The sequence below is a fragment of the Zeus faber genome, assembly GCF_960531495.2.
Source record: "Zeus faber genome assembly, chromosome: 2".
Taxonomy (NCBI): domain Eukaryota; kingdom Metazoa; phylum Chordata; class Actinopteri; order Zeiformes; family Zeidae; genus Zeus; species Zeus faber.
The window spans coordinates 27112534-27129333 of NC_137189.1; the positions used below are offsets into that span (position 1 = coordinate 27112534).

The 16800-nt window shown below is 43.8% G+C and overlaps 1 protein-coding gene across 3 annotated transcripts in view; it reads left to right on the top strand.

The window, feature by feature from the left end:
• Positions 1–16391, top strand: part of LOC307248233 (voltage-dependent L-type calcium channel subunit beta-4-like) — a gene marked incomplete at both ends in the record, with an annotated part of 27470 nt that extends 11079 nt beyond the window's left edge. For 2 of the 3 annotated variants that reach the window (XM_080024563.1, XM_080024565.1), the window contains 11 exons: positions 768–890; positions 1793–1920; positions 4464–4540; positions 5331–5350; positions 6826–6906; positions 8217–8275; positions 11419–11528; positions 12370–12521; positions 14311–14406; positions 15487–15672; positions 16107–16391. In XM_080024563.1, the coding sequence (XP_079880689.1) occupies positions 768–890; positions 1793–1920; positions 4464–4540; positions 5331–5350; positions 6826–6906; positions 8217–8275; positions 11419–11528; positions 12370–12521; positions 14311–14406; positions 15487–15672; positions 16107–16391 (1317 nt within the window). The remainder of the gene's footprint in view (positions 1–767; positions 891–1792; positions 1921–4463; positions 4541–5330; positions 5351–6825; positions 6907–8216; positions 8276–11418; positions 11529–12369; positions 12522–14310; positions 14407–15486; positions 15673–16106) is intronic. The other variant, XM_080024564.1, reaches the window with a different exon arrangement.
• Between the last annotated feature and the right edge of the window lie 409 nt (positions 16392–16800).

Sequence of the window (16800 nt, forward strand, 5' to 3'; positions counted from 1 at the left end):
TGTGGAGTTTGCATGTGCTCACATGGGGTTTCCTCCACCTAACATCAGTAAGCACCCCCACCAAAAACATACACACATCATCGTCTGGGCAGCAATAGAAACTCATCACCAGGTCCCCGAGCGCATCCACGACTGCTCCTGGCTGTGCCCCCGAAGGAAGGACAAGCCAGGATGGGTTAAACACAGAAGCCTCATTTCACCGGCCACCATCCATGTGCGTGCGTGTGGTGTAACAATTAAAGATTGTACCTGCGTATAATACTGCGGCGTCTCAGTGTCAAGCATTGCATCACCCTGTATACATCACATTAGTCATTATTCCAACCCCGAAAACCTGCTGTGTTCCAAAAAATTCAGAGCTCCTCTCGTCATTTAGATGCATCGGGACCGACATCAGTGGTTTTTTAGATGATTACGCGCCAGATATTTGACTGAGGCCTAAGCACCTGCACCACCGGTATTTCCATTTTTGGCCGCAGTGATAATTCCCCATGCGATAAGATGCATGTCTTGGAAAAATGCACCTATCCAGCAAATCCAACAAAAGCTTCATACCGTACCTCAAAGCTTCACAAATCGTACCTCAAATTGCTGACTCCCATCCCCATTCACTATCGCAACAGAGCAGTGACTTTGGAGTGTAACTCCATATTCGAGCAAAGTTGATGCCATAGTTGATAATGCAGTTTATGAGAACTATTCTACTAGCAAGTGAGTCTTTAGTTGGACCGTAGTCTGTTTTTAACTTTTTTTTTTTAACCCCACAGAGTAAAGCCGTGGCCTTCGCAGTGAAGACCAACGTCAGCTACTGTGGAGCTCTGGACGAGGACGTCCCGGTTCCAGCCACCGCCATCTCCTTCGACGCCAAGGACTTCCTCCACATAAAGGAGGTTCGGGCACGGCTACAGCTTTACAGCACATAGCAAGCAGGCAAAAGCATCACACAAAATAAAGCTTGTAATCAGGGTTTCCAACATGTCTGGGGAGCGCCAGGGGTCCTTCAAGAGGTTCCAGGGGGTCTATCCCCAAAAAATTGATGCATAGTTACACTTCACTGTTATTAAATTCCCAAGATGTTAGCACTGCAAGACTATGCGCAAGATTGACTGTTTGGATCCTAGTTTCACTCTCCTTAACTAGAGTAGAGACACTAAATCAGATCTAACAATAAACACATTGATCTCAGATTGGATGCCAGAGACAAAATCTGATCAAGTTATAGGGTCCGTGGCCTGATGAGGATCAAACTAAGGATCCTTTAGGAAAAGATTGAGAATCATCAGGAGAGATGAAGGCTTTAGTTTGAACATTTAACTTGAATTTGTGTTTCTGTTCTGTTTCTGTTCATTGTATTTACAATATGCTGGTTTGGAAAGCAAACTGTTTCAACATACTTTCACATTCTTGAGGTTTTTATTGAAATGGAACAAAAAAAAAGTCAGTCCCAGCTTTGTTAGTTTGTTAAAATGCACATGCATCTGCCTTTGAAATTGCACAAAGAAATAATAAATACATGTCTAGTAAAGATAACCTTCGCTATGGCTTAATTACAGCATGATAAAATCAGCACAAGAACATTTTATTCTGAAGAATTCAAGGAAAAGTGCAAGTTGGTCTGAAATTACACCAAACGTGGAAATTAAAATATCTGTAAAAAGTATTTTTTACAGATATTTTACAATCTTTAAAACTTGTTGACACCTTGTTAATACCTTGAGGATACCTTTGTCAAACCGAAACCACCTCCAGCTCAAACTCTTAACGGGGACATTTCTGGACATTTCTCCCGCAGAAGTTCAACAACGATTGGTGGATCGGACGTCTGGTGAAGGAAGGCTGTGAGATCGGCTTCATCCCAAGTCCACTGAAGCTGGAGAACATCCGGCTGCAGCAGGAGCAGAAGCGAGGACGTGTCCAAGGGTAAGACCAGACCACACCTTCACACCTTCAGAGAACCACCAGCACACCGTCTAAGGAAAACATTTTTAAAGGTTTCTTTTTGACTGAAACCTTATTTTTCGATCATTGGGAATCGATCCAAGTGATCTTTAGAAGATCAGAATCTTCTAAATTGATCCAGTTTCGGGAGAGTAGCTTGAGCCAACTGTCCACATAGCTGCAACAGGTAGTACAATGGGGCAACCATGACCATGTTCCTCTTCAGCACGGCATTCTGCTCCCTGGATGCATAAATATATAGGCTTTGAAGCAGGATACATCATGCCAGCACCTGAACTTTATTATTCCTTCAAAACGAATGGGCCAATCACAAACACATTCTTCAGAAAACGCAATTGCCCGGTTGCACATCAGTCAATTTCAAGGATTTTAATTCAAATGCCAATATGGGTTGACTCCCCGATCTAAGAATATGGTTTAGGTTAAAGAATATTTCCTTAAATTTAGCAGACGCTTTTATCCAAAGCGACTTACAATTGTTCAAACACCAATGGATGCAGCCATCAGGAGCAATTAGGGGTTAAGTGTCTTGCTCAAGGACACTACAGCATGCTAGCAGGAGGAGCCTGGGATTGAACCAGCAAACTTTAGATCACTAGACCACCAGCTCTACCGCCTGAGCTACCAACCCCCAAATATGATGGGTCCCAGCTGATTGCCTGTTGGATGGCAATGCCCTTAGTGTTGCCCTAGCCCTAGATTTGGGTCAAACTGCTGAAATTCTGTTTTAAGTTTGCCAAATTCAGAGAGTAAGTGGATTCTTATTTGCAGTGGCACCCTTGAAAGAGGCAAACCAGCTATTACCTAAGCAGAGTTGGAAGATTTTCACATCAATCCCATGGAACTACCTACCCTTTTCACTGAGTATGTTCAGTGGGCTCAGATACTCAAAATGTTGTCTTTGTCTTTAGTCATTGTCTAAAAAGTTAGTAGCCCTAGATTTGGGTCAAACTGATAAAATGTTGTTTTACAATTTGTTAAATAAGACTCAATGGATTTATGTTTACAGTAGCAGCCTCGAAACAAGCAGACCAGGCCTTGGAGGTTTATTTCTCAGGTGGTATTTGGATATTTTACCTTCGTTTTAACCATCACTCCCAGTGAACTTTGTCCCCTTTGCACTAAAGCTCAAATACCTGAGTCCAAGTACAGTCAAGGAAGGGAAAAAACTGAATAAAGCTTATAGGTTTTGAAGTGTATCTTGACCCAGTTGAGTCCTCCCGATCTCCTTATCTTCACCGACCTCATCTTAACTTTTCTCCTGGTGCAGGAGGTTCAATAAGAGTGAAACCAACTCAGCGCGTGTAATTAGCATCATCCAGTCATCTGGGCTCTCAGACGCCTTGCCGGCGTAATCAGTCTTGAAGTTCCTGTCGCCTGCCATTTGTGCCTCACACACATCTACTGCTAGCCTACCGAGTTTTAATGCTAATTCAGCGTAATGGCCCTGACACCCTTGATTGGAGTGCGTTAGCATCGTAGCCGGAGACGTCACCGAGCCTCCAAACAAGGAGAGCTGAGCTGACAGCAGGTGCACGGAGGTCTGGATGTGAGGTCTTCATGAGGACTTTGGGAGGTTGACCTTGTCCATGGACTGGTAGACCAGCCATCAAAATTGTGGGCCACATGGGGCTGGAGAAACGTGTCCCTCCAGATTTCAAACATCCAAGGTGGTCTGGGCCGGTACTTCCTCCTTGCATCTTCTGGCCTAAACTAAAAGTCTGTGCTTACAAGAGATGGAGAGTTTAAGGGATACTCCAGTTTTTTGAGGGAAATTTTATTTTCGTCTGTCTTACCCTGATCCTGTCACAAAGGTACTAATTCAATCCTTGTGTGTCCAGAAGCAAGACGTTAACATGCCTCTGTGAAATTAGGGAAAATACGCCTCCCAGCAACTCAAAAGCTGAATTATTTTCAGTAAGTGATACCTCTTGCATCTTCATGATGTGAAAGTACTGTCAATATCTTGGTTCTGGAAACACAAGGATGAAATTTACCTTATTCTCGTCTGAATCTGGGTAAGATAGACAAGTCCCCAAAAAACTGGAGTATCCCCAGTATACCCATAATTCTTGACGCTTGACTCTTGACAGTCTGGAAATGGATGAATGCATTTGGTCAGCATATAGTTGGGATTTGGATGGAAAACCCAAAGGGTAAACTTCAATGAGGTGAGGAAAAACTAGCGGGCTGGTTAGCATAGTAACCGCTTTCTGCTGTATCTATGGTAGTGTAGAAAAACAAATTTATTTCTGCAGTTTAGGATTAAACCTGTCCAGCTCTGGATGTGAGAACGGTCTTTCCTTCAGGTCAACACCTTGAGAACCTGGGTGAAAGTCTACTTTATTCAGTGCTCCATCTGGTAAACTTCAAACGTTGGTTGTTCTTGGTTTCAAATGTGTTTTGGTTTGGTTTTTGTTTTGTTTAGTTTTTGTTTTGTGCATTTTCCACATTAATGCTGCGCTGTGTCTCTGTCCCTCTTTATCCCTTCTTTTCTCTTCCAGTAAGTCTGGAGGGAACTCCTCTTCAAGTGTTGAGGATGAGGTGTCCGCCTCAATCCGACCCCTCATCTCCTCGACAGGTGAGAGCATCGAGCGGGGGAGGGGGAGAGCTAGCCTAACTAGCCTAGCGCCTCCGAGCTGGAAGACGGCATGCTTTCCAAAGTCGTCCCAGGCCTCTCTTTGCGTAGAGCATAAGTTTGTTATTATTTTTCCCCAAAATGGCTGCTGCTTAGAGTGACTTTAGAGTTGGTGCCACGTTTTTTCCCATGATCCTCCTCTTCCTCCAGTTGAGGACTGCAGGCGCTCTCACACTGGGGCTAACCACAATGTGAACCCAGCGACCAGACTAGGACCCCCCCCCACACACACCCCGCGAAATGCCCTCATGTGACTTTGTGAATATGACCATAGGACAGTAGAAATACCTTTAATGTTTATATGCACATGTACCTGCCATGCCCAGATGATGTGTTAAAGGGATACTCCAGGTGTTTCGGGGGAATTTCCCAGGGGCCATACGCTAGTTGATCCCCTCCACAGCCATTGCGCTAGCACAGTTAGCGTGCAGCCAGTTGCACTGGTCACACAGGGAGGAAATTGGTATTGACCGTCTTGTCTGAATCAGGGTAAAATAGTAGCTCAATGCCGCAGAGCGGAACTACTAAAAACTACAAAAAATTGATTTAAAAAAAAGAATTTTTTTTTTGATTAAAAAACTGGAACATCCCTTTAATATCATGCCCGGCATGCACAGTGATTGGTCTCATGTGGTTTAAGTTAAGAAACACGATTTGAATCTTGAAACTTTTGGGCGATTCTTCTCACTGTTCCACCGTTGACTGATGACTGTGTTCTCTCCCTCTCTCGCAGGAAAGCAGAAACAGAAAGTGGTAAGTTGGTGACGGTAAAAAAAAAAAAAAAAAAACCTTCCGCCGTCCGTCGCAGCCTCAGTCTCACCAGATCCACGTCGAAAATGTGACGCTTATGAAAAACATGAGATTACTACTCAAAGCATTGGCATCTTCATGGGGATTTTACATTGATTATACGACGAATAGCGAGGGAACTGATGAGGGAATCAACAGTGACATCACTACCTCTACTCTGCCTCTACACTACCCTACCTCTACTCTAACGTTACTCTACCTCTATACTACCTCTACAATACCTATATTCTACCTCTACTGTGCCTCTACTCTGCCTCTACAATACCTATATTCTACCTCTACTCTGCCTCTACACTACCTCTACTCGACCTCTACTCGACCTCTACTCTAGCTATGTTATACCTTGTCTCTAACTCTTCTCCGCCTCCACTCTAATTCTACTCCTCTTTTCTATTGTACCTCTAATTCACTCTTACTCTACCTCTACTCTACCTCTACAAGACCTCCGCTCTACCTCGACACTACCTCTGTACTCTTCCTCTACTCTATGGTCTCACTCTGTAGGATACGGATGAGGCAATCCACAGTTTTGATGAAAATACAGAATATAATTGTTTGATGCAGCAATATAAAGATATCATTTGATATAACATTTCATACATTATCGGACTTTTATCTGGGTTTTTTCAGAGGCGTCAACACGTGAAGTTGGTTCATGAGACTGAGTTCCCATTCGAAGTCAAATTCACCAGAATTCCAGAGCGCATAATATATCCATGATACTTAAGTATTCAATACCACACCTTAACAATACCAACAGTTATAATAGTAATAATTGTTATACTAATGATAATAATAATACATGTTTTATGCATATTGGAATTACAGATACGTACCGGTATCAGTCGCGGTATTGTGATCCTACTTGGTATTGGGATACTTGGTGCAGTGTAGCATTGTGGGAATGCTACACTGTTGCATTGTGGGAACTGTTTTGTCTTTTTTAGATATTAATAATAGTAATAATAATATAATAGTAATAAAAATTCTCATCCCATTTATTTTGTATTTTGCTGTTTTCTGTCATGGAAACCGTCCGAGTTGCTTTTATGTGGAAATTATGTTTTGGCTGCTGATGATGATGAATCCTCCATTTCTCCTCTCCTCCCCACTCCTCACCCAATCTCTCCTCATTCCCTCCCCTCCCCTCACCCCTCTCCTGAACCCTCCTCACCCTCCGCCTGTCTCCTCCCCTCCCCTCATGCCACTCCCCTCACCCCTCCTCACCCCACTGCACCCCTCTTTCCTCACCTTCCTCCCCACTCTCCATTGCCCTCCTGCACTCCCTCCTCACCCCTTCTCCAACCCCCCTCCTACCATCTCCCCACTTCCCTCTCCTGCCCCCCCCTCACCCCTCTCTTCACCCCTCCTTCCTTCTCCTCCACCCCCTCTCTCCTCCCCACCCTCCTGCCTCCCAGACGGAGCATGTCCCCCCCTACGACGTGGTTCCCTCCATGAGGCCAGTGGTGCTGGTGGGACCCTCGCTCAAGGGCTATGAGGTGAGAGTCCCCTCCCCCATCTCATCCCTCCCTCCCTTCACACCTCCCTCCCTCCCCTACAGTGTGTGACTGGATCAATAAAGATGGAGCTCCCACCTCGAGATGCTGCTTTAGTGTTTCTGTTTCCTTGTTCATCCTCACTCTCCTTCTCTGCATCTCTTACCTAGCATCTCTCTTTCTCGCTCTCTCCCCTTCTATCCCCCACTTTCACCTTCAGCATTTCTCTCTCTCCCTCTCTCAGCATGACTCCATCTCTCTCTCTCTCCCCCCTCTCTCCCCTCCATCGTCCCTCCCTCCCCCTCTTTCTCTCGCCCTCCCCCCCTCAGCACCCCTCGCTCTCTGTCTCTCTCTACCTTCATCAGCATCTTTCTCTATCTCCCTTTCTCCCTCTCAGCACCCCTCCCCCCACCCCCACCCCGTGCAGAGAGGGAACACAATCGCCCGTCCCCTCCCCCCGGTGTGCTCGGTTGCCACAGTAACAACCTTCTGGGTGCAAATGCGTCAGCAGCAGAAGTGGAGCGGGCGTCCAAATTAGAGAGAGAGACCCTGTGTGTGTGTGTGTGTGTGTGTGTGTGTGTTAAAGTGTCAATCCATAACATGGTGTATGTTGGGAGAATTACATTAAATGTGGAATTCACGTGGCTGCAGTTCACTTCTTGCGGCCAACAATGTAAAACAGCACATAGAGGAGCACATGCATAACCCAAATATATTGAATGGCTGTTTGTTATAAAGTACCAGATAAATAAAGTATCAAATATGAAATTAAAAAGAAAATTATCTATCTAATATTATTATTATTACCACTTTAAAGAAATAGAAGATTCTTATGTGAGAAATTCATATATTTCAATATATAAATATCAATACAATTTTCAGTATATTATATTTTATTTTTCTCTATTTCTGTATTGTTATATCATGTCAGAATATATTTCTCTGCTGCAACGCTTGATAATATTTTATGATTGATTGATTGACCGACGATAATTTGTGGGATGTGTTTTTTTCCGTATATATATATATTTTTTATATAACATACAATTTAAATTTTAAGATATACAAAGACGAAATCAATTTTAGACCTCGTAATACAATAACGATATTATTATTATACAGTATAATAGTAAAAATAGTAACATTGCTGTGCGGCTCACCTGCAGCTCCTTCTTAGACCACTAGGGTCGCAAGTGTGTTTGAATCCCTGATAATCTAAACAGTAAGAATTTAAAGTGTTATCCAGAGTTCCTAAACATCTTTTAGGTTTTTCCTCTGTCTACTCTTTAAATGAAAGGTGTGTTCCTCCTCAGGTGACGGACATGATGCAGAAAGCGCTTTTCGACTTCCTCAAGCACCGATTTGACGGCAGGTGAGTTTAGCACGCCTCTCTAAAAATATTTTTCAGAAAACTCTAATTATGAATTTAATACATTAAATGAATGCTGTTTCATAACGTGTAGTATAATTTTGATGTTTCTTAGTTTGTCAACTTAAGGACAAATTTCGGTGTACAAGTTCAGTTGAGAAAACCTAAAAAATATATAGATTTATCAAACTGAAGCAATTTTTCATGATGATATCATCTAGTATAATGATCATCTAGTATAAAGGTTTTTTTTGTGTAATAATAGTAATAACAATGAATATAGCTGCAGGCAGCAATACATGGGGTCCAGTTTAGTCATGTTAGGTATGTATTACAGGTTTTGGAGGCTCCGAGGTTCACAAATCTGTGCTCTGAGATTATATGCGGAGACGTTTGGATCTGTCTGAGGGACTCTCTTCAACCGCAGATTCTTTCTTTAATCGCTCTCCTTTTGCGGGGATGGGGGCCCTGCCGGGCTCGGGTTGAGAGGAGTGCGTGTTTGAGTGCAAATTGGCATTTTAAGGAAGACCCTCCACGTCAGCTCTGGGGGTCCTCATCCCTGCTGCGTTCTGCCGAGTGGACGAAGCACCGCTCCTTTAGCTCCTGCTGTACGATTGGCTGTTTGTGTCGCATGGTTGTTTCTCTGCTCTGCACGATTGGCTCTTCCTGTCACATGTTCGAAGTCACATATTAACGGAGGTTTATGAAGGTAATCGAACTTAGGTCATTTCAGTGGTGACTCCTTTCCTTGGATTAAATATTCGATAGGTTACGTTTCCATGAAATAAGAAAAACATTGTTGTTTCTGTGACAAATTACAATTTTTCCGGTTCTAATTTTCCGACGCGTTCCCAGTACATGAACCCATCACTTATTTGCACAGTCGGGTGTGACATGGTGGCGAGATTCTGTGGATGTTTTTTTCATGAATCCGGCAAAGTAATGAGGAGCAAAGAGATCAAATATTAATCTAACAGATCCACAGACATCTACCAGATTGGAAGGTACATAAACACATAAACAGACGCCTAGTTTGTAATCTCTATCCACGACAGAGCGATGGAGTCTAGACTGCGCACTGGACACCACTTAAATGTACATTCTGACCCATAACCTGACATTTATAGTAAAAACTATGATAACGTCATAAAGTGTCTTACTCTTAAACTCATCTCAATTAATTTGTTTTCAAATGTTGGCGTGTTGGTGATGTACCACCTTTCGGCTACTTTGGGTCAGATTTAGTCGGTTTTTCACAAATTTCTACTCCGTGGATCGATTTGGATGAAACTTGAACCACATGTTTGCGATGTCCCAGTTCTAACGAGCGATAAACCATTTTTGTAGCTTCTGCCCTTCTGTTCCAGATAGTTTTAGCCTTAAAAATTCAGAGGACAATAATCTCTTACTATAACACAATAACAATAGGTCCAATTTAGTCGCGTGAGGTATGTATTACAGTTTTCCGTGTTTCCGTAATGCCGGGATCAGACTCCACAAATTCAGCCCAATTTTGACCCGATTTTGTCGTAGCTGACAAATTTCCAGCGTCAGGCCCGAATTTGAACATCAGGAACGGTGAACGGGTGTCTTTACCCCGTGTAATGCAAACTTTAATTCACCTTACTTTATGTTGCGGTAGCAGACAACCAAATGTTGTAATAATCTATCCAAGTTGTCGGCTCAAGTTGTCTGTCAACGTGTCGCAAGTGGCTGGATGCAAATGAGTTCCAAAAGACAAAGCTTGGACTTATAAAACTTCGGATGATAACACAAAGCGGCCCTCTCCTGAAATTAAACAAACTGCCTCAATGTTCTTCTACTTCAGGTAAAATTACTACAGTTCTTCACTAATTTCCGGTCAATTGTTTGAGGGTGATTTATTTATTTATTTATTTATTCACATAATGACAACCACTTTGACTAGAATATATGAAGGTTAATGTTCGAACTAACTACAATTCAAGATGACTTACAACCAACTTATACAATTCGATAAGACAGAACAAATTTATTGTCTGTAATGGAATACAATCTTACTATATGTTATAGTGTCAAGAAATCTGGCTTTAACTATCAAATATAACGTTTATTGTAGACTAACCATTACTTTGGAATTTGACTTACTATGGAAGGCCTTATACAAATTTATGTAACCGTCTTCACAGACGTGTATTTTCCCACATTATTCTCTCCCGTCGACACTCTTAAATGCCTCCTCCTTTTTCAAACGAAGCTGTCTGCGTTTAGCTATAAACCAGGACTTGTCATTGTTATAACTCACTGTGGTGCCTGTGGGAATACAGCTGTACGTTTGGAGGTTGATATATGACGTCTCAGTGTATGTGATGCAGACTGTGATACGAGTTGTGGTGTAGCTGTGATCCACTGTGTTCTCCTCTCTGCTCAGACAGTTAAGAGAGAGAAAGGGATAAAATGTCAAACCAAAAGCTGAGTGTTGTGTCAGGTCGTCTTGAACCAGCGCAGATACTCCCTGCAACCACCACAGAGCGATGGAGTCTACACCATGCACCTCGCACGATGCGAATGCCCGCGCATATATAACATATATATAAATATAACAAATTGGAAGATGATGTCTCGAAGCATCTCGAAGCATCTCCACAAACTCATCTCACTCCACCACCTGACTGGAACTGCAACTTCCAGCAAATTTTCAACGTTTTTTCAAAAATTCCTGCTGCAAATGTAGATCGATATAGATCAAACTTGAACCGCAAGATGTGTGAGACGTCCCGGATCTAATGAGACTGCAACCATGTCCGTGTGTTCGGCGGTTGTCGTGGGCCAGATACTTTTAGCCCGAAAAATGCGAAGGAGAAAAATAATAATAGAAGTCGGAATAAAAACAATGGTGGCACCTTTCATACACAATCATTTCTTTATGTTAGTTGAAGGCAATGAAATGGTAGTAATCATAATTATTATGATGATAATTATAAATAAATATTAAAAAAACAAGCAAAATGCAATTTTTGATGAAAAATTTGTATATAATTTTTTTATATTTAGACTCAATTTACGATTTGGGTCATCACTTTCGACCGATACCTTGAAATACTTTAAACACTTGATACTCCAAATAATCCTCCAACTAATGTACTGTTTCTTTGATGTTTTTTCAGGATATCTATCACGAGAGTGACAGCCGACATCTCTCTGGCCAAGAGGTCCGTCCTCAACAACCCCAGCAAGAGAGCCATCATTGAGAGGTCCAACACCAGGTCCAGCCTTGGTAGGAAGCTCCACCCCGAGCCCTCCATCCGCCATTTTGTTCCATTATAGTGCATTTAACATGGATTTGGCCTCCATCACCCGTTAACGCTAGGGTGTAATCTGTTATCAGGTTGGATGTCTCAGACTGTTGGTACAGTTTTTCTAACCCTTTCTCCAAATGGAAACCGATGTTTACATAAGGGATAACATACAGCCAGCTGGACGTTATCATATCAGTGATACCAGACCATATCACCCTCTTTGGGGTTATTTTGCGATAACACTCGGCCTGCTGTATGTTATCCTTTAGATATTAGTTAATATTCAGTCCCTAGAAAGTAGCTTTGTAACAAAAAGTACAAAGCTCCAATAAATATGTTGAATTGATTCAGTAACAATCGTAAGTACAAAGCAGTTTTTATTCTACCATATATATCTTCCCAGTCCCTCTCTCTCTCTCTCTCTCTCTTTCTCTCTCTCTCTCTGGTCTGACCACTTTGTCCATCTCCCTCTCCAGCGGAAGTGGAACACATTCTCTCTCTCGCTTTCTCTCTCTCTCTGTGTCCCTCTCTCTCTCTGTCTCTCTCTCCCTGGTCTGACCGCTCTGTCCATACCCCTCTCTCCAGCTGAAGTGGAATACATTCTCTCTATCTCTCTCTCTCTCTCTGGTCTGAAACCATTGTCCACCCCCCTCTCCAGCTGAGGGAGAGCAGATCCTCTCTCTCTCTCTCTCTCTCTCTCTCTCTCTCTCTCTCTCTCTCTCTCTCTCTCTCTCTCTCTCTCTCTCTCTCTCTCTCTCTCTCTCTCTCTCTCTCTCTCTCTCTCTCTCTCTTCATCGTTCTGTTCATCCTCCTCTCCAGCGGAGGTGCAGAGTGAGATTGAGAGGATCTTCGAGCTGGCCCGCTCCCTGCAGCTGGTGGTCCTGGACGCCGACACCATTAACCACCCGGCGCAGCTGCTCAAGACCTCGCTGGCACCCATCATCGTGCATGTCAAGGTCTCCTCCCCTAAGGTACCGACATCTCAAGCTGTGTGTACCTTCAGTTGAGCATGTTGACGCATTACACAACAAGAGTTGCCATTTAGCATTTTGTACTCATTTTCTAAAATGTAGGAAATCTCCCTGTGAATTCTCCCTGTGGAGAAATGTAGGTGAACTCAGGATTTCCATTGCAACATGCATGTGTTATTATTATGTAATTTTCATGTGACTCTTTCAAATTTATTACATTTTGGCAAGTTATTGCAAAAGTCATTGGCCCAAGTCATTTTAATTGACTTTTGACTGATTTTCTCCCACAAAACCTCAGCTCGGACGACAGTTGGTCTGAACTCAGTTAGTAGGTTCTGGAACTGGAAACAGGTGTGAAAACTCACCAAGTGGATCAGCACTGATCACGCCTGAAACCCGACGCACCAATGAAGCTGATATTATACAGTTGTGGTTATAATCACAGTGATGGATGAAAACAAATGGCATGAACACCAATCCCCCGGTGCAAAGTTCCTTTGCATGTCTTAAACCCTATTTAAACCTGGCATTAAAATGCGTCTTTGCTGATCCGATCACAAGATCACTAATGCCAGGTGTAAAAGCACCCAATGCTTCCTCAATGCGGTTTGAGATCCAGTCGACCACATTCTGAGGTGGTCTGAGCCCCATATGGCCACATTCTTTTAGCAGTGTAAAGGCGAATGTGTCCTGGGCCACATTGAAGGACCGCCTCCTCATCTGACCTCCTCTGCATAAGTGGAGGTACGCACTAATCGCGCGCCAGCGGCGTCATATTAAAGTCTGGTCAGGAAAGTCTCTCCATTACAGAAGTGCAGGATTTATTATTTACAAGTAAAGTATTTACACAAAAACATCCAGTTTTTACGAAATTCAGTCCCTTATTAATGGAAAGCAATAGGGAGACGTGCGCGACGGGGCACAGGCCACACAGGGTTTTTTTCCATTCAATAAGGAAATGGAAGAAAACAAATACATATAAAATAAAAACACACTTTGTTTTTATTTGATTTGTTTGGAGTCACGGAACCAGAACGCGCAGTGGAACAAAGATCGCTCCCTCTCCACTGTCACGATCCAAGGCGGAACGGGACAGTCCCTTAACTCAGTTGTGTTTAAAAATTTTGCTTCATACAAGTAGGAAATAAATGAAAATAAATTGATCTTAAATAAAAACACAGGAAAACCAGCGCGGCGTGTACGGTGCTAGCTCCACTCCAATTCTCTGAGTTATGTTCAAATTTTAAATTTTCCGTACGAGTAAGAAAATCAGAAAACTAAATAAATGTGTTCAGCCAGAGCCCTGCACTGCATACACACAAGGCACCAACATTTCAGTCTGGATTGTTTTGATTTTGCCCGCGCACCAAGGTCTTGGCATTTGGTCTTTGCGAACAGAAATGATCTTCGTTCTTCATTCAAAACTCTAGATTTACTTGCATATCAACCCAATCAAAGCACTGATCTATCTTGAAAAGAGAAATACTTGGTTTTTAAATCCCCAAAACCAATAAAATGTAAAACAGCCGTCTCACTACAGCACCCCTGCATGGAAGGGTTTACACTGCCTTTTTTTCCGTGTTTTTAAACTGACTTGTTGACTTGAAACACATCCCAGTGTCCTTTACAAAGAGACTCACTTCAGGATAGCTGCATGGGAAAGGTGTCCACATGTTGAAACTCTCCCAGAACACACATAGACGGAAGTTTTTCCTGAAGTTTGTAATAAAGTTTCTCTTAAAAGCTAGTTTTGAAGCTCCAGTCAGAGTTCTGTCTCCATGTTGTTCAGGTTCTGCAACGGCTGGTGAAGTCCAGAGGAAAATCTCAGAGCAAACACCTCAACGTCCAGCTGGTGGCTGCCGACAAGCTGGCTCAGTGTCCACCGGTGAGTCTGTCTATCCGTCTATCCGTCTGTTCTGAGAAAAGATATCCAGTAGTTGAGTGCCATTTATTTCGCAGTGGCAGGAGAAGCCATAGGAGGAGATCAACAGCACCAAGAGATTTAGGGGTGAATTCACAAAGAATGCATTGTGGCCGGTAGGAACACTATGAATTGGGCATCAATTGCGCCCGCTATCTGCTCCGTCTTAGCGTCCAATTCACAAAAGATATTGCGCTAATGATATGACAAACACGCCTCTAAAGTTTTGCTACTGAGAACAATTTGCTATTTTCTGCATCTGATCGTAATTATCCATGTGGCAAAGTAAATAATCCGTACGTCAACCGGGGTTGGGGGGGGGTCTCCTTTGGAGAGTCATAACACATTTACACCACTAGTCTATACTCGTTTTACGAATTATCAGTCTTAAATAAATGTAAAACTTTTAATAATTTTAGGACAGTAGTTATTTTGATTTAAATTTGGTATAATGATAATGAAACTTTGTAAGGAAATCCTTGGAGAGGCTGTGCTTTGTGCTATGCAAAATCCTGACGAGATTTGTCCGGCACCCTGGGGGCGGGGCGGCTCGTTACCTCAACGCACAAGGAGGTCTCCGTGTAACCCGTAATGGGAGGGGGGATAAGGGGAATTTATTTCCAATCCCAATGGCAGGTATCTGATCACGCAGGCACCAGTGCCTTCATTTATTCTTTGTACCACCAGGTCTCTGCAGAAAGTAATAGTCACTCCGGTGTTGAATTGGTCGTTTTTTGCACGTACGGCGCACAAGATGCTATTTGCGAGGCAGCGCAATTACGATGCATTTCACGGTTTGCGGTGATTTGCAAAAGCTGCACAGTCCTTTTGTGAATTTGCCCCTTAGTGTAGAAGGAAAACACCGGAAGAACCAGGATGGAGTTCTGACCAGTGTTAAGAGTACAAGGTCTGCACAGGATCAAGATCAAGCAGGTTCCCACCAGCCTTGCTAGTGGGCGGAGAGGATTGAGAAAGTCTGGTTCTACTTTTAAAACCTCACGCCCTCTCTCTCCCTCGCTCTCGCTCCCTCTCTCCTTCAATCAGGAGATGTTCGACGTCATCCTGGATGAGAACCAGCTGGAAGACGCCTGCGAGCACCTGGCCGAGTACCTGGAGGCGTACTGGAAGGCCACCCACACCTCGCTGGCCACGCCCCTCAACCCGCTGCTGGGACGCAACCTGGGCCCAGCCGCCCTGACACCATACCCCACCACCATCTCTGGACTGCAGGTATTTCAATTCACCATTCAAATTTATGATAATTGCTGTTTAATGAGTAGCTTGCAGAGCTAGTTCTGTCAGACAACTCGACTGTACCACACACTTCCATGCCCTTAATGGGCCGGCCTATTTAAGCAGCCAGTCCCTCCTGTTCTACCTGCTTTGCTGCCTTCTGGCACATACGCCAAACTCAATTAATGCTAAATAGATAAAGATAATTTTAAAGTAAATCTTACAGTTGTCTGTCTGAAGTGCTACTCCACTAGTCAGAAAAGTGCGACAACATGTTATCTTTGTCGATGGAGGTGTCATCCCTTTGACTTGTATTGTACTGTTTTTGCTGCTTTGGCACCTGAATTTCCCCCACAGGGATTAATAGAGTCTTATCTTATCTTATCTTATGTGATTGACCCGCCTGGTTCTGTTTTCCCTGCGTCCAGCAGAGCCAAAGAATGCGTCACAGCAACCACTCGGGCGACCACTCCACGCCCAACGAGCGCCGCAACCTGATGACATCGGACGAGAACTACCACAATGAGCGGGCGCACAAAGGACGCAACCGCATGTCATCGGGCTCGCAGCAGAGCCGCGAGCAACCGGACCCCTACCAGGACTACCAGGACCCCTACCAGGACCCCTACCAGGATCCCTACCAGGACTCCTACAAGCCCCACCGCAACCGCACCTCGCCAGGCGGCTACAGCCACGACTCCCGGCACCGGCTCTGAGCTTCCCCCCCCCCAAAATCTTTTTTCCGAATCGTCCAATGTTCACATTCCTTCAGTTTGTTTTGGTTTTGTTTGACTCTGGAGAGCAAACTCTCCTGCAGGTATGTCCCGGTCCAGATTCCGGTCCAGATTCGGTTCTGGTTCTGGTTCTGATCCTGATCCTGATCCTGATCCTGGTTCTGGTTCTGGTCCTGGTTCTGGTCCTGGTCCTGGTCCTGGTCCTGGTCCTGGTCTAACGAGCCAGGGTTCAATGGTCTGATTCGGGGCAAGGACGGGATTGCACAGTACTAAAGTCAACTAGAATTGTCATCCGTGAATCTGGGACATTATGATTTGGGTTTAGGTTGTAGTTATTTTCCAGGCCCATTTTTAGGATGTCCCCCCATCCTTAGACGGGCGGGGGGGGGCT